We start from the raw sequence: 21,751 nt of genomic DNA, 5'->3' as shown, positions 1-21,751 counted from the left end.
TCCCCAGTGTCTGGCTTCATGTTCATTCAAGCGTTTTTAGGTTTCCTTGCCAGCAGCTTAGTTCCACGCTGTTTGAGATGCAGCCCCATCCCATCCTTCCGTGCCAGCTTACATCTTCCCAGAGGGACTCACTGTGTTCTTACTTGTATACCAACACCACGGTTTCCTCTGCTTTGCTTACTATGTGAAAAAAAAAAATCTTTTTGGAAAAAGCTAATGTGTCCACCCTGTATGCAAGCATCCTACCCAACTCCTGTTCAGGTAGCCTTTTTGTTAGCAGTATTGGCAGATAAGTTGGCCAGGGGTTTCTTCCCAGAAACGCCTGGCAGTTTCAGTTCCCACCTCTTGAAGACAACCTCCTCAAGGGAGGAGGGAATGGGCAATCGCATGCCTCGATAGATCAGCCTCCATTTGGCCAGGTAGGTTGAGGATCTGTGTAGTGAGTTACCTGTGTTTGGTGATCCTGGAAGAAGTGTTCCTCTATGTTCACCCTTGGCAACTGGTTGGTTTTGGTTCAGCATTTTGGAATTACCATTTCTGGTATGTGCTGAACTTTGTGGTTTTGTGTAGCTCAGTGCTGGAGAAGACTCCTCCAGTTACCAGTCATGATATTCACTTTTTTTTGGAGAAGGGGTGACCCATATTGATTATTACCTGGATGGCAAGCCTTTCTGGCAGGCTTTGAAGCCTCTCTGAAGCATGTATTATCTTTGTGGATCAGGTACATCCCTATTTGGAAAAGTTTGTTTCACTAGTATATTCCATTATAATGTGATTCAGCACGATTTCACATTGCCTGGTAGCTTGTCAGCTGCCAGCTGAGTTCTCCTGTCCAGCATGTCGTGATGTAAGGTAGAGCAGAAATATATATATATACAGAAATGAGAGCATAAAACTTGCAGCTGGGAAGCAGTATCCGTAATTATGCAGTGGGGCTATGGATAAAACACTGGAATGGGGACTCTGTTTCTTGTCCCTGCAGTGATCTGCCCGCATGACTGCAGGGAGGTTGATCGTTTAAGCCTTTTGTGTATTATTTTTCCATTTCTAAAACCAGGGTGATAATAAAACTGTTGCTCATTATTTTTCTTTCATGTATTTACCTTTCAGCTTTGCAGAAAGTTCAGCTTTCTGCATTAGGTAAGTACTAGCACAATTAAATGCAGGTTTTGTGCTGCGTGGTCATGGTGCTGTCAGAGCACACGTTGTAACACAATTTTGGGTCCAGCAGCAAAAAGACCTTTTTTGAAAATCACTGCCTGACCAGATATGTTCGTAGCCTCTGAGCAAAAGTGCGTTCCTGAAAAGTTTCTCAATCTGTTGATAAGAGTTTCTGAGTTGCAGTCCATTCAAATGCATAAAGAAAATTTGTATTTGCAATGTCGAGAGTCTTCTGACTCTACAAGTTGTGCAATTACAAAACATTGACCAACGCTTGGTGCAGATGTGACCTCAGTCACCACTGACTGCTGGTCGCTGTCTCCAGTCAGATTCTGGAAAAAGCTGTCGAGCTCTGAAATCATACACATGAGCTTTAATTATTGCTTCCTTGGCTGCTAAAGCTTTTCCAGAAGGAAGTTAACGTTGAGAGCTCCTCCACGTTATTTCTAGGCTGTCGGTTCTCATGAGCGTTGTTAGGAAAATGGTGGTGAATCAGGCTGGCAGTCTTCAAACCCTCTTTTTCTTTTCTTTCTTTTCTTTTGACCCTGGCAGTCTGTTTTTAGAACTGATGATTGTGTTCAAGAGTTTGTACTGTTTCAAGTGGGTGCCCCCAAGCTCTGTATACTGCTGCCCATCAGCCCTGTTGATTTGCCTTGGGCCCTCTGGAGGGGTGAGAGTGGTGATCTTCTTCCATTACTGAGAGCCCAAAGACAGCTTGTAAGCAGAAGACTCTCAGCCACATGCATCCTTTTGGTCTTGATGTAGTTCCTTACGTGTGTGTTTAGCACCACATTGGATGCTCTTGGGTATCTAAGACATCTGCATGGCACTGGCAGGTATGACACAGGACCTGTGTCCTTCTGGTGTGTCAGCCTGTGGGCCAGGTGGTTACCCCAGAACATCTCAGATACTGCTGGGTGCCAACGCACGGACAACCGGATCAAGCTCTTTACGCCTGGTGCTCCGAGAGAGGGACCTGAGCTCCCTCCCCGGCTGTCCACTCCTCCTCTCTGGCTGCCGGTCCTGGTGCTGGTGGAAGATGGGTGGGGACAGGCTGCTTTGTCTCTCCTGCCAGCCTGGGGACCACTCATCACGCCGTCTAGCATGTAACTTGCCTTTCTCAGCCACTCCCTTGGGAAAAACCAGCTGTGCTAGTGATGCTGTTGCATAGATTGCCCTGGTTTTCAGTTTCTTTTCAGGTGAAAATTCAAGAATTTGATCTTGACTCATCTCTTTTAGCTGTTATGGTTCCAGCTGCCTTAAAAACAGCAGGTGAGATAGCTGCAGTGTTGAACTGAACTGTCGTTGAAGAAGAGCAGGACTGGTATTTTGAAGTTTTCCTTAATCTTAGAAGTTAGCCCCCCTTACAGCCTGAGCGACATTGCTTGCTAACGCTGCTGGCAAGATGCAACAAGGCTGTGACTGTTATTCAAGTTTTCCTGAAGGTGAAAGAGATAAATCCTTCCTAATTTTAAGATAGCTTATTTTGGGTTATACATTGACATTTTCTATTCCTAAATTTGTATATGTCTTGTAAAAATAAGAAATAGAAAGTGTTTAACCAGTGTTGAAACAGATCTGTTCTCATTTGTGTAATAGCTAGATAGTGAATTCGATTGTTATAAAAGGTTTACATGTTGGTTTCAGGAGCCTGGTTTTTGCACTTCAGTCTTCTTGTCAGGTCCAATGTTGAGGATACTGAAATGATGTGTTTTGAGGTTTGAGCATGAAAGTATAGACTTAACTGTCTATCCAGTTGTTCTCCTAAGCCTCAAATGTTCATAACGATCATGAGCATTAGGTACTTTGATGCTTGGCTTAGGGCTGCGTGACCCTGTTTTAATAGACGTGGAGCACAGAGAGCTCTGCTTCCGCTTATAAAGAGCTGCAAGTGCTCAGTATGCCTGAAAATTGGACCCAGCCACCTCCTTGACAAACTGCTGATGCCTCAATGTGCATTTTTAAAGTGAACAATAAAAACTTGTTTAATTTATTGTGTCAAATCATGTAAAAGTGCAAATCTTTATATCCTAACACTGCTGTAATTTTTAAATTATTTGTTTAATTTTCTAATGTGCATTTCTGTGTGATCCTACAGGTTTTAGCTGATGCTGTTGCACGCTTGGTTGTAGATAAATTCAGTGATTTGACAGAAAATTTCACATCTCCACATGCACGTAGAAAAGTCCTTGCTGGAATTGTCATGACAACAGGTAAAGAAAAAAAAAGTACTATTTTAACAGCTTAAATACGAGAGCTCTGTTTGCATTCTAGGAAACTATCTTTTTTCAGTCAACCTGTATTGAAATGTATTTTTACTCTTTAATCTTCAAGGTGCACTAAATGTAGCAATTGAATCTTGGCTAAAGATAATTACAGGAAAATTAGACCTGCAAATGCTTCTGTTTCCACAGAGTTCTTGTCTTCTGCCTGATTGAGACATCTGAGATAACTCATGGTCTGCAAAATACATGTACCTTTTAAAATTAGTTGTGCAATTTTTTGAAAGTAAATCTAAAATAAATTTCACCGCATCGGTCACACAGATGGCATTCTTGGTTTTTGGCATATTATGTAAGAAATTCTGCTTGCTTTCCAAGTTTTTAAGGTTTTGCACTTTGTTAGTTATTCTTGCTATATTTTATTCTTAGTGCTTTGTGCCTCAGTCATTTTAGTAAAAATATCTGAAGAAAGCAGCTTATGTTTTGGCAGCTGACACTGGTGTGCATGTACAAACAGCAGTAATGTCACGGTTCTCTGATTGCTGGCACGAAATCTGTGCTCTGCCAGATCACCCAAAACAGCGAAGTTCTGCCCTAAGCTGATCTGCCACCATGCTGCTACTGGATTTTCCTCAGGCTAAGATTTATCTTGGTCTTCAATCCACCTCAACCCTTGATTAATTTTGGGCCTGTCATGAAATGTCCCCAATTAGTTGTACGAGTCAGATGGATATCGGTGATAAATGTACAGCCTTCCCTTCGTGATTTGGGCAACGCCAGCCCTTTCCTCCTGCGGGGGTATTTGTAGGGGCCTCCTCCACAGAGCAGAGAGGTCTGAGGGTGCTGGTTAGGGCAGATCATAACTCCATGCTCTAGGGACAGGGGAGTGTGACAAGGGGACAATGTGGCCCAAACTGAGCCACAAGACATGCGTGGTGGGCTGACCTTAGCTAGCAGTCAAACACCTACCCAGCCTCTTGCTCGCTGTCCACTCCTGGGGCATGGGGAGCAAATGGAAGGAGGGCAAGAAGACTCGTGGGTAGACAAATGCTGTAACCTCGAATGTCCTCTCTTCCTTTTCCTGAGCTCTTATTGCTGAGCACAACAGTTATGGTGTGGGGTATCCCTTGGTCACTGTCTCTCAGCTGTCCCAGCTGTGTCCCCTCCCGGTCTCTTGCCCACCCCCAGCTCACTGGCCTTTGGGAGGTTTGGAGAGAAAGCCTTGACGCTCCTCAGGCGCTGCTCAGCAAGAGCCAAAACATTCGTGTGGTACCAACACCGTTTTAGCCCCGAATGCAAAGCACTGTGAGGAACATGCTGTAGTTTTATTTAATATATTTTGTGATATTTAACAAGGTTTCATTGTAATTACAGTCCCATGTCCACAGTTCCCAGAAAAGCCATGTGACCAAAGAATTAAGGCTTAATTAACATGTGAATACATTTTGATTAACTGAAGAAATAGCTTTACACAAAAGTAGAAACCATCTTTGCATGGATACATGTCTGGGGAACCCCTGGAATTAGATGACCCCATTGCACAGCCTTGTGTTATAGAGTGAAGTGGCTCCCTGCTTCTCCTCCATGGTCTTCTCCAGCCCTGTGGGCAGGAGGGGGCAGCTGGGCTCAGGTTCATTTTTTTAAGGCCGTATACTTCATCAGGAGTGAGAGCTCAAACTCAATTACCTTTTTAATTACTCAATTACCAATTCCCTTGCTACTTACTAGTTACACCCTTTATATCAGCACTGCCATCGTACAGCCAGGTGCTTATGGGAGGATCCTCGACTTTAGGTGCTTGGGGTGTGTGGAAAGTGGTTTTTCTGCTTTTCCATACTGCAGTACTGTTCTGTGGGAGGAAGACAGCAGAAGGTGTTTGGCAGGGCTTGGCCTTTGCTGGTGAGGCCTCGAGAGCTTCAGAGGCATTAGTGTGGCTTGTTGGGGCTTTTTTTGCCGAGTGTTTTGCTCGAGGCATGTAACATTCTGACCTGTCTTTCTGAATTCTTCATGCAGCTAACCTTTTTTTTGTGTGTGTGTGATAAAGACACTTCTCTGTATAGGAAACGCCCAAAATATTTTTTTAATTCTATTGTATGGAATGATTTAATACCAAGAACTACACTTCTAGAAGCATTATACTGCTGATAAGCTTTACAGTGGTTTAAGCATTTAAACTTCCTCATTCCATAGTCTTACCTTTCCTGTTGTTGGCTTGATACCCTTCCATAACATGTTGCTGTTTTAATAAATCAGTGCCTTTCAGATTTCTAAAGCCGCTGTGAGTATCTGCATAGGTGGCCAGAAGGTACATGCTGGAAGCTCGCTGGCTGCCTGGGGCTCAGGAAAAAAGCACTGTCTTTGGAGCTCAGGCTTTAACAACTCTTCCTGAAGCAGCCATTTTTCCCTGCAGGTTTCCAATTTCTAACTTGTATGAACTCACAAGAACCATAGACTTTACCGGTACAGGGAGGGTATGGCTGAGCGAAGCTTTCACTTTAAAGAAAGTATCAGAAGAAAAAACATTTTTTTTCTTTTGAAAGAAGCAAACAGAAAAAAAGGAGCCTTGTTTGGGTTCTGCAAGAACATAACTTCCTAGATTATTTGGGATTTTAACTGCATCTTCTTCCTGAAATTTTATTTTGCAGGTACAGATGTGAAAGATGCCCTGGTAATAAGTGTTTCTACAGGAACAAAATGTATCAATGGTGAATACATGAGTGATCGTGGTCTTGCATTAAATGATTGCCATGCGGAAATTATATCTCGCCGGTGCCTGCTTAAATTTCTGTATACACAACTTGAGCTTTATCTAAGGTAAGCCGGAGGGAAAAGGAGAATGAGCTGATCACACGGAGCTGAAAAGGTGTCTGTGTAAAACATCTGTTTTAATTATTTCAATGTGAAATGCTTGTCCTGTTGCATTAGGACGTTTAATTTAGAACTCAGGCCCTTTGCCCTAAAGTTTGACTTTACCAAAATATGTATTCAGTTGGGTGTCAATCACGAGAAGGGAAGACGGCAAAAATAATTGGGAATCATTTTGTAAGCTGCAGACATGTAAATCAAAATAATCTCAAGTGAGCTAAAGGGTGGTGATTTTTCACTTGTTGGTAAGTGCCTGAAAGCTCTTGACATCTGGGGGTGTCGAGGGCTCTCTATTTCTTGTCTTGATGGTCTTTTAATTTTGTTAATTGTAGTAACTGTTAGATTTATACTATAAAATTTCCAGACGTCCTGTGTTTGGTTTTAATGCCTATTGAGACTGCCCAGCTTATGGTTATTTAAGTGTTAAGGTCAGTTTTGACTCTAGCTTTATTCTCTGTTTCAGCAATAAAGAAGATCAACAAAAATCCATTTTTATCAAATCGGAGCGAGGCGGGTTTAAGCTGAAGGAGAATGTGCAGTTTCATCTCTATATCAGCACATCTCCTTGTGGCGACGCTAGGATTTTCTCACCACATGAAGCAGCACAAGAGGGTATGACAGCAGTCCTACTCAAGCAAGGGAGTTGAAAGTACTCTTTGAGCATGTACAAATGGCACAGTTAAAATTTAGGTGTCTTCTTTCCTTTTAGTGTAGATGTGTGTTAGACAAAGATCTCTTCAAAAAAAATCTGAGCTGTTCTTCCTGTGTGGTAGAAGTTAAGTATAGACTGATCCACCATGTGGTCTTGAAGAGGCTGAATGCTAGCAGAGATAAGCCAGTGAGTCAGCAAGTATTTGTACAGCACTAACCAAACCGTTTTCACTGTTTCCATCTTTTAACGGTGGTTGTCTGCCTGCCCCTTTCTTGATCTGTCCATTAACTTCATCCTAATGCCATAACGCACAGAACGGAATTGAAGAGCTGCCTGCTGCGTACTGCTTCTTCGTGGAAAGCTTGGTTTAATTGCAAGTGTGTTTTAGAAGACAGTATTTGTGAGAGATGTCTGATGCTGTAGCTAATTTGCAAGGAGCAATAGAAATTGTTACGCAAGCCAGCAGTTATGCAGGCAAATACCTTTAATTGACTCTTCTTACTGTAATGCTGTCTGTAAAACACTTTGAGAATGTTTCTCAGCTGATTGTAAGTGATTTTTGTCATTTAGATCAAGGGGACAGGCATCCAAACCGCAAAGCGAGAGGACAGCTACGGACAAAAATAGAATCTGGGGAAGGGACCATCCCCGTGCGCTCTACTACCACTATCCAGACGTGGGATGGTGTATTGCAAGGAGAAAGGCTACTTACCATGTCCTGCAGTGACAAGATAGCGAGGTGAGATATCAAATGATTGGTTTCTTCGCTATTGCTTTTTATTGCTGAACAAGAAAGGAAGGTTGCATGATACCTGCAGTGAACATGCAGGTTATTGTTTGCCTTATTTCATTGCTTAGACGTAGCCTGGGGGTGGCTGTAGCTCCAGTGACAAAGCTCTGATTCTTCACCTGCAGTTGGTGCCAGACCTTCTGCTGCTTCAGAGGCAAGGTGAAATCATTACCTATCATTCCAGCCACTTCAAGTCATGACAGCTTTGTTTTGTATTTATATCCCTGGGAAACAGAGGAATGATATTTCCCCCCCCAAAGTAGTATAGCATTAGCAAAACAGTGCAATAAATATATTACCTTAGTTATATTTGGACAATGTCCTCTGACGATATACGTTCTTGCCCCATCATTGGAAATGTTCCAAGTCAGGTTGGACAGGGCTTTGAGCAACCTGATCTAGTGAAAGGTGTCCCTGCCCATGGCAGGGGTTGGACTAGGTGATCTTCAAGGGTCCCTTCCAACTCAAACCAGTCTGTGATTCTATGGTGTCCAAGATACATACATTTTCCATGGGTAGATTTAGATTTGTATTATTTTATACAGGGAAAAAATGTTTGAGTTTAAAAAATCTTAATTGATGGGCATTTTTAATTTTTAACTTCAGAATTATTTTAATTTTAGTTTAAATATTTTTACTGTAATTAAATATTTTGTTTCTAATGCTAGTGCTTTTATTTGTATTTTATCCGATTCCTTCTTTGTTGTCCTTTTTGACAAAGATTGAAAGATTTTTTTTGTTCAAAATCATAAATGGACAAATGATTATCCCCCCCCAAAATTTAGCAGCAGTATCCTTTAACAAGTATCAGAAGTATGGGAGAGTTGCAACATAATTTTTTTAAATGAGTCTGTGTGTTTGCAGCCTCTGTGCTCTTGCAAAATAGGTGAGAAATGCTAAGTTTTTCAGCTGATGATATTTTAGTTATTTTTTAATTAAAAGAGCTCTGCTGTTTTGTCAAGTCACAGTTAGCTTGATTCAAAATTTATTAAGTGTATTAAGTTGGAACTATTCTTGTGAACTGCATATGCCAAATCAAAAATACAGGAGGAAGGTTGTGTAATGGCTTTGTTCCTCTAGTCTTGTCTCGAGTAATCAGCATCTCTACTGAAGGAAGACGTTTTACTTTAGTTTACATTCCCCTAACATAAATAGCTAGGGCCTTTCAGAAGCTAGGACAGTGGGCTGTTGAAAGGTGACTCTACAAAAATGACATTTCGGTTTCTTTTATAATATTTTCAATAAAATTCACCAAATAAATTCCCCAGCTTCATGCCAGGGACTTCTCTCAACCACCCGACATGGTAATCGTGCCACATTCATTTGACTTCTTTTATCACATCATCATTGCTGTTAGTGCAAATAAAAAAAATGAAGACAGTTGTTGAGCTAGAACACACTTGACTGTTTTGTTGATTTTGTGTGATGCAGAACAGAATCCATCTCTCGCTTGCGTAGCTAGCTGTCACCTCTCCTTGGGGCTAATGGGAATAATTTTGTTTGTGCCAGTGAAGGAAGCAAATAGAACCCCTTGACACAGAACAAAGACTGTATGACGGGTAAGGAGGCCCACATTTTCATATTCTTTTTTTTTCTTTTCTTTTTTTTTTTTTTTTACATTTCCCTGACATTTATGACCATGTTTTGTCCATTTACATTTGAAAGAATGCATTGCTCTGTAGCGTCCAGCAGTCAGTCCTCCAGTATGCCTGAGCCCCGTGAATTTCCACTGAGCTTTCCCAAAGGTTCACAGTCCCAGCCTGGAAAAGACGTGGATAAATTCGCGGTGCAGGATTGCACAAGCAGGAAAACTCTTTGTATCTGAACAGCCTCATCTGTGTGGATTATATGTATAATCCAAGCTGTTATTTCCAGCCTCTGAGCACTTTGTTGCAGTGTGCTCTCTCGCACCCTCCTGAGCCTGGTAGGAACATCCAAGAAAAATTGTGAGAAACACAGAAAGGCCATGAGTGTAATCCCATTTGGGTCAGAAGCATTAGAACAGGATTATCCTAGTGTGTTAGTGCTTGGTGGCACTGCAGTATGGTGTTAGGGTGGTTTCTGTGACCAGAGTAACTGTTTTGGGACATTAATATACATGCATTTGTTTTAAATGTATCCTAACCAAGGGATCAAGCCCAGCCAGCATGGGTTCAGGAAAGGCAGGTCCTGCTTGACCAACCTGATCTCCTTCTACGACCAGGTGACCCGCCTAGTGGATGAGGGGAAGGCTGTGGATGTTGTCTATCCAGACTTCAGTAAAGCCTTTGACATGGTTTCCCACAGCATTCTCCTGGAGAAACTGGCTGCTCATGGCTTGGACGGGTGTACTCTTCCCTGGGTAAAGAACTGGCTGGATGGCCGGGCCCAAAGAGTGGTGGGGAACGGAGTTTACTGCAGTTGGCGGCCGGTCACAAGCAGTGTTCCCCAGGGCTCTGTGTTGGGGCCAGTCCTGTTTAATATCTTTATCAGTGATCTGGACGAGGGGATCGAGTGCACCCTCAGTAAGTCTGCAGACAACACCAAGTTGTGCGGGAGTGTTGATCTGCTTGAGGGTAGGAAGGCTCTGCAGAGGGACCTGGACAGGCTGGATCGATGGGCCGAGGCCAACTGTATGAGGTTCAGCAAGGCTCAGGGCCGGGTCCTGCACTTGGGTCACAACAACCCCAGGCAACGCTACAGGCTTGGGGAAGAGCGGCTGGAAAGCTGCCCGGCAGAGAAGGACCTGGGGGTGTTGGTTGACAGCCGGCTGAATATGAGCCAGCAGTGTGCCCAGGTGGCCAAGAAGGCCAATAACATCCTGGCTTGTATCAGAAGTAGTGTGGCCAGCAGGACTAGGGCAGTGATCGTGCCCCTGTACTCGGCACTGGTGAGGCCGCACCTCGAATGCTGTGTGCAGTGTTGGGCCCCTCACTCCCAGAGAGACCTTGAGGGGCTGGAGCGTGTCCAGAGAAGGGCAACGGAGCTGGGGCAGGGTCTGGAGCACAAGGCTGATGGGGGGCGGCTGAGGGACCTGGGGTTGTTCAGCCTGGAGAAAAGGAGGCTGAGGGGAGACCTCATCGCTCTCTACAGCGACCTGAAAGGAGGGTGTAGAGAGGTGGGGGTCGGTCTCTTCTCCCAGGTAACAAGGGAGAGGACGAGAGGAAATGGCCTCAAGTTGTGCCAGGGGAGGTTTACACTGGATATTAGGAAATTTTACTTCACTGAAAGGGTTGTCAAGCATTGGAACAGGCTGCCCAGGGAAGTGGTTGAGTCGCCATCCCTGGAGGTATTTAAAAGACGTTTGGATGAGGTGCTTAGGGACATGGTGTAGTGGTCTTGGCAGTGTTAGGTTTACGGTTGGACTCGATGATCTTAAAGGTCTTTTCCAACCTATACGATTCTGTGATTCTAACCTTGTTCCATGGTTCTTTATAATGCCTATTTTTGTTGTTCTCCTTTTGATGTTTTTTTCCGCCCACATTCATTTGAATTTTTTTGGCTTCAGATAATTACTTAACTTCTCATGAAACATTCCAGTTGTGGCTAATGTCTTGCTGAGAAGAGCAAAAATTTTTTTCACCCCGTTTCATTGGTGGGAAGGCTGTAGGAATAGAGAAGAGCTTTAACATTAAGTTGAGTTGTTAAAGGGGAATTCATTGGTGCTCTTCTACTCTAAAGAAGGGGGAGAATATTCTTTCTGATAATCTTTTGTGTGAAAGAACAGCACGTGCCCATGCACTGGCCTCGTTTTGTGCTTATTCAGAGTGGGAAATCTGAATGGAAGTTTGTAATCAATCTTTCTCTTTATTTCCCCAATGGCTGTGTCTTCTTGACCCTGCTACCTAATTGTTTGGGACTGATGGAGTTGCACAAACACATCTTAAAGTCCTGTGTATGCTCCCTAAGGGCTGCATGTTCTGCAGCTATGTCCAAGCCCACTCATCTGTCTTTTGAGTTTGAGCGTTATTTCTAAGTGGCAAGCTCCATGGTGGAGCCGGTGTGATTTCTCAACAGCAACAGAAAGAGCAGTTCTCCTCACCAGTTATTAACCCAAGTGACAGTGGCCAATGTGAATGTATTCACTTTCATACGTGGTGGCTGTGTGATACCTAGGTAGAAAACCTGGGAGAAAGTGGTAGGAAACCATTACCCAAGATGTAGCATCTAAATAACCAGATGTAGCATCACGTAACCTCTCAAACCAGCGTTGACCCAGGCTCACTGGTATGCAGCAAATCCAGGCAACACCAGAAAAGCTGGGACAAGTCAGAGCTGCGTGGTTGCCAGCCTAGGTACAGCTACAAGGGAAAACAGATTCTCTTGTCTGTAACTTCAAATCTGACCTCAGGATAAATAAAAAGATGTTTGCAAGAAGTGCTACTGTCAAAGACCACGGACTTCTTGCACTTACTGATTTATAGTGTGGGCTGCTGACCGAGCCACTTCATGTAAAAGCAGCTCTGACTCCAGGTAAAGATGTTGCTGCCTGTTTATGCTGTGGCTCATGAAAGGCATGGGCTGGTCGTAGAGATTCAGTTAATCTCTTAAGGAAACAAAGAGAAATCAGATTTAAAATCAGAAAAGAAACCAGATGGCAATTAGCTGAATGAAGTCAGCTCTGCCCGTTCTTTCTGCCAGGTGACGAGAGTAAAGCCCAGCTAGATGGGTGTCCACAGCAACCAGATCATGACCTGTCCAGTGTGGGTCTGAGCTGAAGCTGAGCAGCAGAAGTGTCCCTGCACATGAATGATGAACCACAGCGAATGTGGTTGCAAAAACAAATGCTTGTCACCGAGCTATGGAGGAGAAGGCCACCACAGAGCTCTGCAAGCATCCCTGGGGATGCTGCTGGCCTCAAACTTGGCAGGCTGATCACAGCAGTCTTGGAAACCAGAAACATGCAGAAAAACCCACGGCGCAGCTACTGCAAACACGAGCGCCTTCTGTTCAGAGCTAGTGGGAGCCCCTGGGTCTGCGGCTTCCAACATTTCATGGTAAGAAGCAAGTTACCCCACATCTTGGATGCACAGTGGTCATGGGGAGCTCTTGGTTCATGTTGCAGTTCAAAAGACCTTGAAGTCTTGTTGGTGTTGTGGTAAGCCAAGCCTGCCTTTGGGATTGCTCCCCAAGACAGCTGCCATCTGAGCTGTGTGCCTCTGTCATGTAGGAGGGCAGGAGATGCATGTGAGGAGGCAAAATGCTTTCTGGGGATAGTCTGACATCTTCTCACAAGTTGACACCTTCTCTCCCTTGCCATCTGTTGCAAGTAAAAGATTGTCATGAACAAAATGTCTACTAAATAATTTTCCTTTGTTCGTAGTCATTGCTGTTTATAAATTATATTGATAAGAGCAGAAGTTTAAATTGTCAACACCTGTTTTTGTCAGGTTTTGCAGTCTGTCATAAATATAACTTCATTTTCTCAACAGTAAACTCTCGTTTTGGTAGTTGCAGGAGACTATTCATTTTCCTGCAATGAATTCTGACACCAGTTTCACGTGCACGCCATTGTAAATGCAACATGTAGTGACTCACCTCCTCCATACTGCTGTCTGCATAAAAATTATTGGGAGTGATACTAAGACATTTGATATTAACATCAAGCTTTATTGCTTACTGCTGTTAGGCTCCCCTCATTTCTATGTTTTCTGCAAAATAGTGCAAATAACAGAATTTCTATGCAGTTTGGGTTTGGAAAGTTCAGAGGAGAGTTTTTACCTGAAGTGTGCATTTTCAACCTGGTATTTTTGCATGACGTGCACTAGCACACTCTGTGAAAGTGGTGCTGCCGAGTTAAACTTTACTTAACCTTTTCATGTATCAAGAGTTGTGAAATCAGCTGTATGTCATAAAGAAATCAATAGACCTTTTAGGAATCCACTGTGGATACCCTTGCCTCTGAGCACATGCTAGTCTAAAGCAGAAATGTGGTAACACAGCAAGGAAGAGAGGACTCCCTTTGATTTGGTGTCGGTCTCTGGTTTCTCTGCCCTCTTTTTTTAATGCATTGTGATTGAGAACAGCAGAAAGGTTGAGAAAGTGCATCCATTCTCCAGGCTGTTATCAATAGGATCTAAGCAGTGAATATAGGATCTAAGTGGTGACTATAGAATAAGGAAACCAGTGAGTATGATACATTTGTAAAATTCAGATTTCCCCAATGCGGTGCTCGTCTATAAAACCTCAGGTGAGCACACTACATGGAGAATATCCTCTGTGTAAATAATCAGGAGTTGAACACCATTCATGTGCGCAGATCTGCAAAGGCCACCGTGGGGGTCTAGTCTGTAAAGGTGGTGAGATGTAGTGGTTTGAAAGAGCATTTCTCTGGACACTCGAGCACAAGATTACTTCGTAGACGAAGTAGAGGACATGGCAAAATCTTGGTGACAGGGAAAATTTGGTCTTTTGATCTCACTGTAGCTAAGTGTGCATGGGGAGCTGTGAACTGTAAAGCAAAGGGGGGATACAAAGCACCCCAAGCTATACTCCCAGGGAGACACCTTAGCAGCATTTCGGGATTGAAGTAGTCTTTGGTTCGCACCTGAAGTTTTTCAGATGGCTGAATTTTTCATGCTAAACAAAAATACTCAGTGGAAAGCAGAGTTTTTATATAAGAAAAAGGCTTCCTCAAAAAAGATGATCTGCCGGTACAACTTTGATGGAAATTTCTCAACAAAATAATAAACCTGATACCAAATAAGAGAGCTGTATGTAATTACACATTATTTCTTCCTCATAGAAAACAGTGAATATATGAAATAATAAGGAGTTTAGAGAGGAATCGTAAGAGGTTACTGAAAGGATACATGTTATATGTTGGTCAGACCAGATGTAATTTGTTGCTCCTCACACAGTTTGCTCCATCTTGCCTCATTTTGCTCAGCAGAGTGTCCCTGCTGAAATCAATAAGAGCATCTGCAGGAAAAAGCATCATTTGTCCAGTGCCTATTTCCTTTCTAAAAGCAAGCTAACTTTCAGCTGGGTTTGGGAGTGTGCTTTCAGTAGTGTGTTCCCTGATGGAGAAGGTGTTTTAGGAGACTCCCAGCAGCCATGCCAGGTGCTGCATCCCTCCTGCACGCTGCATCTCCCTGCCTCTCAGCAGAGCTCCCGCAGTTGTTTGTGGAGCTGTGCTGTAAACCGGACTAGAGAAGATGCCTCTTCAAAATATAAGGCCAGGGGTTTGGGGGACTTTTTTGTTGTGGTTTTTTTTGTTTTTTTAAAAACTTGAATCATGTTGCTGATCTGACTTTATGGAGAGCCATACAAGCAATAACATTAGTAGGCTGAGGAGGATCAAGGTGGCGATAGGCAGAGTCCTCCTCAGTCAGGCTTAGTGCTGGGGAAATGATGGCGTGCAACTTCACACTTTATAGCAGCAGCAGATTACAGCATCCTTTGACTGTCATCCTCCTTATGTTTTTTAACTGTTTGGAGCTGCTCAGTGGCCAGGTAGTCAGATAAAGTTATCATTTCTTTTTCCTTGTCCCAGAAAAGCAGCAGTAGCTCATGCGTGTAGTGATAGGAACACTGAACCTCCTAATCCAGATGCCATTGCGATGTGTTGGCTGGCCTGTCTGAGGAAAAAGCAGAGCTGTGGTTTTGGTTTACAGCTTTTGTTTCCCTTCTCATGCTTAAGTACTTTTCTAATTATTGCTAGAAGAGCTTTAGAAATTTCGTTGCCTTGTCAAACGTGGTAGGGCTTAAACATCACCTTGATGAGCCCCTGGTAGAGAGTGAACCAAACTGCTTCGTGACTCTGAATGATCTGTCTCACAAAAGGCAGCTCAGAAGCGAAAGGCTTCTGATGAGCTCAGGATGAGTAAATATGCCTTTATTTGAACTTTCTGGCATCATGTCAGGTTGCCTTTCCTTGCGCTGTGCATCACTTGCAGAACTGCAGAGTTGAAGCTGAAAGAGTATTGCATGCTGCTGAACGCGCAGCTGGCATTCAGCCGCAGGTGTCCCCAGTCGCACCAGGAGCCCCAGCTTCCCTGGCGTTAGACGGCCGACTTGTTGATGGAGAGCTCTTCAGCCCAATAGCTATGGTCGTACTCAGCTGCTGAGTCAATCACCATTAACTGTAATGAGATCTAGACACCCAGCTCAAATCAAGGCACCTGTATGTAAGTGCTGGCAGTCCCAACCTAAATCCTGTGGCTCGTACTTTATATATAAAAGCTTGTATTTTAAATGTCAGTTTTATTTTGAAGTTTTATAAAGGTTGTGAAAGAAAATCCTTGTAGTAACTTAAAACCAGAACACTCAGAATATGCAAAATACTGTCATAAGAGGCATTGGTTTTATGCTCAGCTAAGACAAGCATCTCAGATTTTTCCAGTGAGAAGTTTTACGTTGGAGGGTGCCTCCCTGCCTGCTGAGGTGTTCTTCCCCTTCGGCAAATGTCTTGTCTACGCCCCTTACTTGAGGCATTTTGGTATCGCCATTGACATGATGCAGCATTCCTGTGTTCTCCTTACGCTCGTGCTTTAGTGCTTTTCTCTGGTACAAACGTGGTGCCATTTTCCTGCTTTAATGGTGAGAAAAGGTACTGCATGGGTCCAGTCTGCTCTGTGATCTGCCCAGTAAGACTGGACCTGAGATGAGGTCATTTTACGTGGGAGCTTTGCATTTTTGTCCATGGCCGATGCAGGAGAGATTTAAACTGCAGAATTAGTGATGGCAGAGTTGTCTTTGTTATCACCTTCCTGAGCCATCAAATGCTCCTAAATGAGTACTGTGCTGTGGCCAGGGTCTATGTCCACTCTACTGCAGCGTGGAAGGGTTCATTTCTGTGTTATAAACGACATCTGAGCCTTGGAAGGTTGGAGTTTGTAAACTAGATTTAAGTCACTTTAGTTACTTAATCCTTTTCTGATACTATTTTTAATGTGAAGAAAAAATCGTTTGCTTAATTGTTTTACTGGAAAGGCAACACTGACTTTAATAAAGTTTTCTGTAATAAATGTTGCACTTTCTGCTCTGCACCCCACGGTTTGTAGTGAAATACAGAATTTGGCCCATTAACTTCAGAAGAAGTTGTGGCTTCAGTAAAGTTTAGTACTTAGATTGACAGCATTTGTTGGCATGCATTCTGACAATTCGTGCTTGTAAACTGGAAGGACGAGACAATTTTACCATTTCAGGAGGCAATGCCTGTGGCCTTTCGAAAACTGATGCGTGGTATTGGCGTAGCTTCTTCTCAGTTTGTATCTATAAAGGTTGTTTTTAGTGTACATGCTAATGGAAGTGAGAAATTACTGTTTGACAGAAAGAAGTACAGTATAAAAAAGGAACAACAAGAAAGTCTGTGCAATCCTTCTTTTTGTCTCTGTTACAATCTGCAGAACTTCATTTGGGTTTCACGTTTATCTCTGCGTTACTGCCAGTTTCTGATAGAAGTATATGTTTCTGTAGAAAAGTATATGTTCTTTTATTATAACAATTGAAATTTAAAGCTAGTTTTGTAAACCTAAACACCATCCAACCCTGCGTAATCAATATTAAGAGCTTGAGGCTTTGGTTGTATGAATGGTTTCTGCAGCAAGCCAGCTGCTCCGAATCCAGCACTCATGAACACGCACTGCAGTGGAAACGTGATGCAGCACACCCCAGCAAAACAGCAGGCGTGGGGGGGGTCACAGAGTAGCTCTTGTAATATCAGTTCATACCGTTCACCTTGCAGAAGCTTGTTCAGGTGTCCACACTCTTCTTTTAATCAAAAGAAGTTGAGCAAGACACACTTCAGCTTGCATTTTCTGTGCCGGAGCAGGTCACCAAGTGTGGGAGGAAGCAGCAAAGCACAAGCTCTGGAAATACTGAAGATGGAAGCAAGGAAAAGGGTCTGGCAAAGGTTTTATTTAGGGAGCTAGGGCTTGCCAGAGGAATGCTTTGGCCTTTTTTAAAATGTCCATCTGTCACTCAAGTACTGGTCATGAAAAGTAAAATGTGATGTGCCTCACTGACGGAAGCTGGGTTTCTGTGTCTGCAAGTTTCAGATAGAGTTGTAAGACCCCAGTTTGCAATGCTTAGTCTTGAATTCTTTCCATATGTTTCTTCCATAATATTATCTGTGTCTGTAGCAGTCCCTATGCTTCTCTATGCTTGATGTAGGTAATATTGCAAATAACAAGAAAATACTATTGTGATTCATTTGGCACTTGAAATACCGCTTTGCTTACAAAATTCTAGTCATGGTAAGGTCCTTAGAACAGCATCTAGGCCTGGGGAAGCAATCATTTTCACTTCATATCTTTACTCTGATGTTTGGTTGCTGATTGCATTTTCAGTGTTATACAAAATACACCTTTATTCAATGGAAAATATGCCTTATTTTTTATTAGCACAGTATTTTTACTCATTCATGAGGGCCAGCTTTTTTAATGACAGGTGAGTAAGCTAAGGCACATTGCCTCCATTTTCATTCTCAGGAAAGATATGCAAAGAAATTGTTTCTTTCTATTGCAATTTGTGTTTTACCCTTTTTTTTAAACATTTTGCAGGTCTTGTAGCCAACATGTGTAGTTCAGTTTTTGCAGTAGTGAAGCAGTTGTGCTACGTAGTTTCTAGCCTGAATTGATGATGATGTGTAGCCATGCCATCCCAGCACAAGCGGCAAGCAGCATGGTTAGCAGCATCCGAGCTCCTTGTTTTCCTAGGGGAACCTTGCAACCCAGTTTAGGATGGGCCTTTTAATTAGGACAACCATTCCGTATGAGCACAAGAGCTTCCATTGTGCTCATCTATTTTATTCAAGCACCAAAAGAAACTTTCCTGCTGCTTGTGTCCGGGTGTTTCGGTTGTACTCAAGTATGCTATTTTAATAGTGCCAAGCTGTTTGCAAGTATACCTCAGAGACAAGGACAGTGAAAATACTCTGCAGGAGACTTTGAGGTTTTAAAAAATACTTTGTATGACTGTTTACATGCAGATTGAGAGCCAAAACTTGATCAAATGAACTCAGCTACCAAAAAACTTCAGTATTTTGCTCTATGCATGCTATATCCCAGCCACCGGACCTGATCCCTTTGTCGGTCACAGTGGTGCAGACAGGGATTTATGTTGGAGTCTATGAAGCAGCTAAAGTGAGCAAAGAGTATATGCACTCTTCGCATATATTAATTTTTCAGATTCGGTTTTCTCCCTGCCCGTGGATATTGCAACTACGTATGTCCTTTCTGGCATCAGGATGTGGACAGTTTGGCTAGGGTGTCAGGGACAAGCTTCCCCTTATGGTGATGAGGTGCTGAGGTCTTGCAGACACAATCCTTCTTGCGTTCTGGGAAGGACGGTTTGCCCACTGCCAGGTGTCTTTTGGAGGCATCAGCTACTGTTTCTGACTGAGGATCTCACAGTTTGGCTTTCTCCAATTGAATGATCCTGTGCATCTCTGGCATTAGGGTGCTGGAAAATGCATCACCAGACATGTTAGTGGGGAAGTAAAGTTATGGAGTCTGCTCCTGAAGTGGATGCTGACAGTAGGCCTGTTGCTATAGGTCATCTTACTCAGGATTTCGTTGAGCATCCCGTAAGCTGATCTCTGAAATTCTGGCAGGTGTCACAGCTATGCTACCATAGTCATGTGCTGGTCAAGAGGAAGGGTTGAAAGTCTGGTCCATTGTGATTGACTGCTATTATGTCTGGCAGATGTTACTTGTTCCATTAAAAAGAAAGTGTTTTTTTTGTTTTTTTGTTTTGTTTTTCCCTCCCTCTTAGGTGGAACGTATTGGGTATTCAAGGAGCCTTACTTAGCCTCTTTGTGGAGCCAATTTACTTCTCTAGCATCATCTTGGGGAGTTTATATCATGGGGATCATCTATCCAGAGCCGTATACCAGAGGATAGCAGAGATAGAAGATCTACCACCTCTTTATACACTCAACAGACCTTTACTTAGTGGCAAGTATCTAATGGAGAAGGCCGTGCCGGTAACTAAGCCTGTTCCAGTAGCAATGTGATTTTGCAGTTCTCGAAACCTTTCAAATTACGTGCTGTGAGTAAACTGCTTTCTGGTTACAACAGAGAAGTTATGGTCTAAACCTGATATAGATGCTCGGTCAGAAATATCATAGCAAGGACCCTTCGTGACTTAAAAGGTGGAAAGAATGGGGTATCAACCTTGGGATGCAGTTTCACATAATTGCTGTCTGGAGCGTGTCCTCGCAATATGTGAGGCAAGTTGAAGGCCCTGGCTTAGTGAAACCTCTCCCCACCCATGAAATAGTGTGTTAGCTCTCACTGTCACTTCTCTTGCCATTGCAGATATTTGTTGAACAGCTACATCATTAATCAGTATGCCAAGATAGACACATGTGGTTCACAATTTCTAGATCAATAACCAACTAAAAATGGATGGAGATAACATCTCAGCTGCCATTGGTTGTATTTTCTTTTTGTCATCCATTTCTGTTGGATGCAGCATTGTCTTTAGTTAGCATGGCACCCAACTTCTTTGCATGACCCAATAATAATAATATTTTAATTTCCACTTTGTAGACTGATGCACAAATACTGCATTCAGAGCCCGGTGGCACATTCTTTGGGAATATTTTTAATAGAGTATTAAATATATCTGACAGCCAGCAATATGGCAAGCCCCAGCCAGTGTAGTTAGCCGTTGTCTTTTGCAGCTGCTCTTGAACATTTAAGTACTGTTCTTTGGCTCTGCGCTGATCCTAGGCTCTCGTGGGGCTAAGAGGAATGGCAGTGTTTGAATTAAAAGGTTGTAACTTCTAATTGAGCTGTGACTTTCAAAGGAAAGTTCTGAAGTGTCTTAAATTCTAAAACGGCTAGTTACAGCAATGCTGTGAAAGCTTTAAAACTGAAATCTCTTATCCTCCCTCTCATTGTGTGCATTGCTTTGTTCTGTAGAGCTTGGCTTTTGGCATGTGTCTGCTTATTTTCCAGGGAAAAAAAAAATCTCAGTATTTTAAAGCATGTTTAAAGTTTGACATGAATTTTTAAAATAGATTTAGGGAGGGAGTGGAGAAAAGAGCGTACTGAACAAGCAGCATTTCTTTAGGTAAGAAAGGTAATTGATATGAATTCCCTGAAGTAGGACGTATTAAAATGTTAAGTAACGTATTTGTCCTTATATTAGCAAGGAAGTAACAGTTACAACACTCACAGTACCAAATATTAAGTTGTTGTATGGGCATAGTAGCTGATGTATGGACTGTTTCTGCCTGATTTGGGGGAATTTTTATCAGTTCTTCAAGAGAGCAGGTTTGGGGTGGGGTGGGGCGGGAGGAGTTTTTGTTGCCCTTTTCAGAACATATAATAGTACCTTGTCTTCTTAAAAATCATCTTTCAGAAATATTGTTATCATCTATTTGCCATGAAATAGCGCCATGTGTTTAAACAGTTCAGTTGGGACTTGCTGAGCAGTAGAGAGAGTTCGGAAATGTTCTCAGCTGTTGAGTTTTCGTGAAAATACACATCTCAAAAATATACGGGAAGCTGGTTTGGGAGGTTGGGTGGAGAATTGTGTGGATGGATTTTGCTCTACTGGTTCAGTCTTGAAAGCTAGTCTTCTGACCCATGCTGTTGGATTCAGCTGGGGCATTTGTGTGGCTACCCATCTGCTCTTTGATTCACACATTTTACAGTGTACTCTTACCTGGAAAAAGCACTGCAGAAATACCTGTCCCCAATTCTGTGTTCCTCCTGGTACCACACAAACTGTGTGATCGTGACTCATTTCTACAGAGGGATGAACTAAAAGAGAAATAGCTGTCTTTCCCCAATGTCTCACCTGTTTAGCTGAGAAAGTACTGTAAAAACTGGGGTTTTGCTTCTCATAAAACAAGTTTTATGTCTACAGGGACAATTGCATTAAGTCGAAGGCAGACTGAGATATTGTTATCTACTGGTAAAAATTGCCTTTTCATCATCTTTCTTTCCTCATAGGAGATTTTCTACTTATACCTCCTTTTGCCAGCAAGTTAAATGTGAACGTACATATCAGAGTAGCTGGTTTTCAGCTAGGGAATGCGGGAAACCCATATGTTGGTAGAAAACTCCCTCCCCATGCTGACTCCTGGAAGCTTTGGTTGCAGGACCCAGCCTTTCGGGGGATGCC

At 42.9% G+C, this 21,751-nt stretch overlaps 1 protein-coding gene across 4 annotated transcripts in view; it reads left to right on the top strand.

Annotated features, from left to right (window-relative positions):
- ADARB1 (adenosine deaminase RNA specific B1) overlaps positions 1-21,751 on the top strand; it is an 86,498-nt gene that overhangs the window by 54,605 nt on the left and 10,142 nt on the right. For all 4 annotated transcript variants that reach the window (XM_072873939.1, XM_072873938.1, XM_072873941.1 and 1 more), the window contains 5 exons: positions 3,260-3,374; positions 6,029-6,197; positions 6,712-6,860; positions 7,471-7,639; positions 19,388-19,569. In XM_072873939.1, the coding sequence (XP_072730040.1) occupies positions 3,260-3,374; positions 6,029-6,197; positions 6,712-6,860; positions 7,471-7,639; positions 19,388-19,569 (784 nt within the window). The remainder of the gene's footprint in view (positions 1-3,259; positions 3,375-6,028; positions 6,198-6,711; positions 6,861-7,470; positions 7,640-19,387; positions 19,570-21,751) is intronic.

The sequence above is a fragment of the Ciconia boyciana genome, chromosome 10, assembly GCF_034638445.1.
Source record: "Ciconia boyciana chromosome 10, ASM3463844v1, whole genome shotgun sequence".
Classification (NCBI taxonomy): Eukaryota; Metazoa; Chordata; class Aves; order Ciconiiformes; family Ciconiidae; genus Ciconia; species Ciconia boyciana.
Note: the sequence above shows the minus strand (reverse complement) of the source record. Positions and strands in the feature narration are given on the sequence as shown.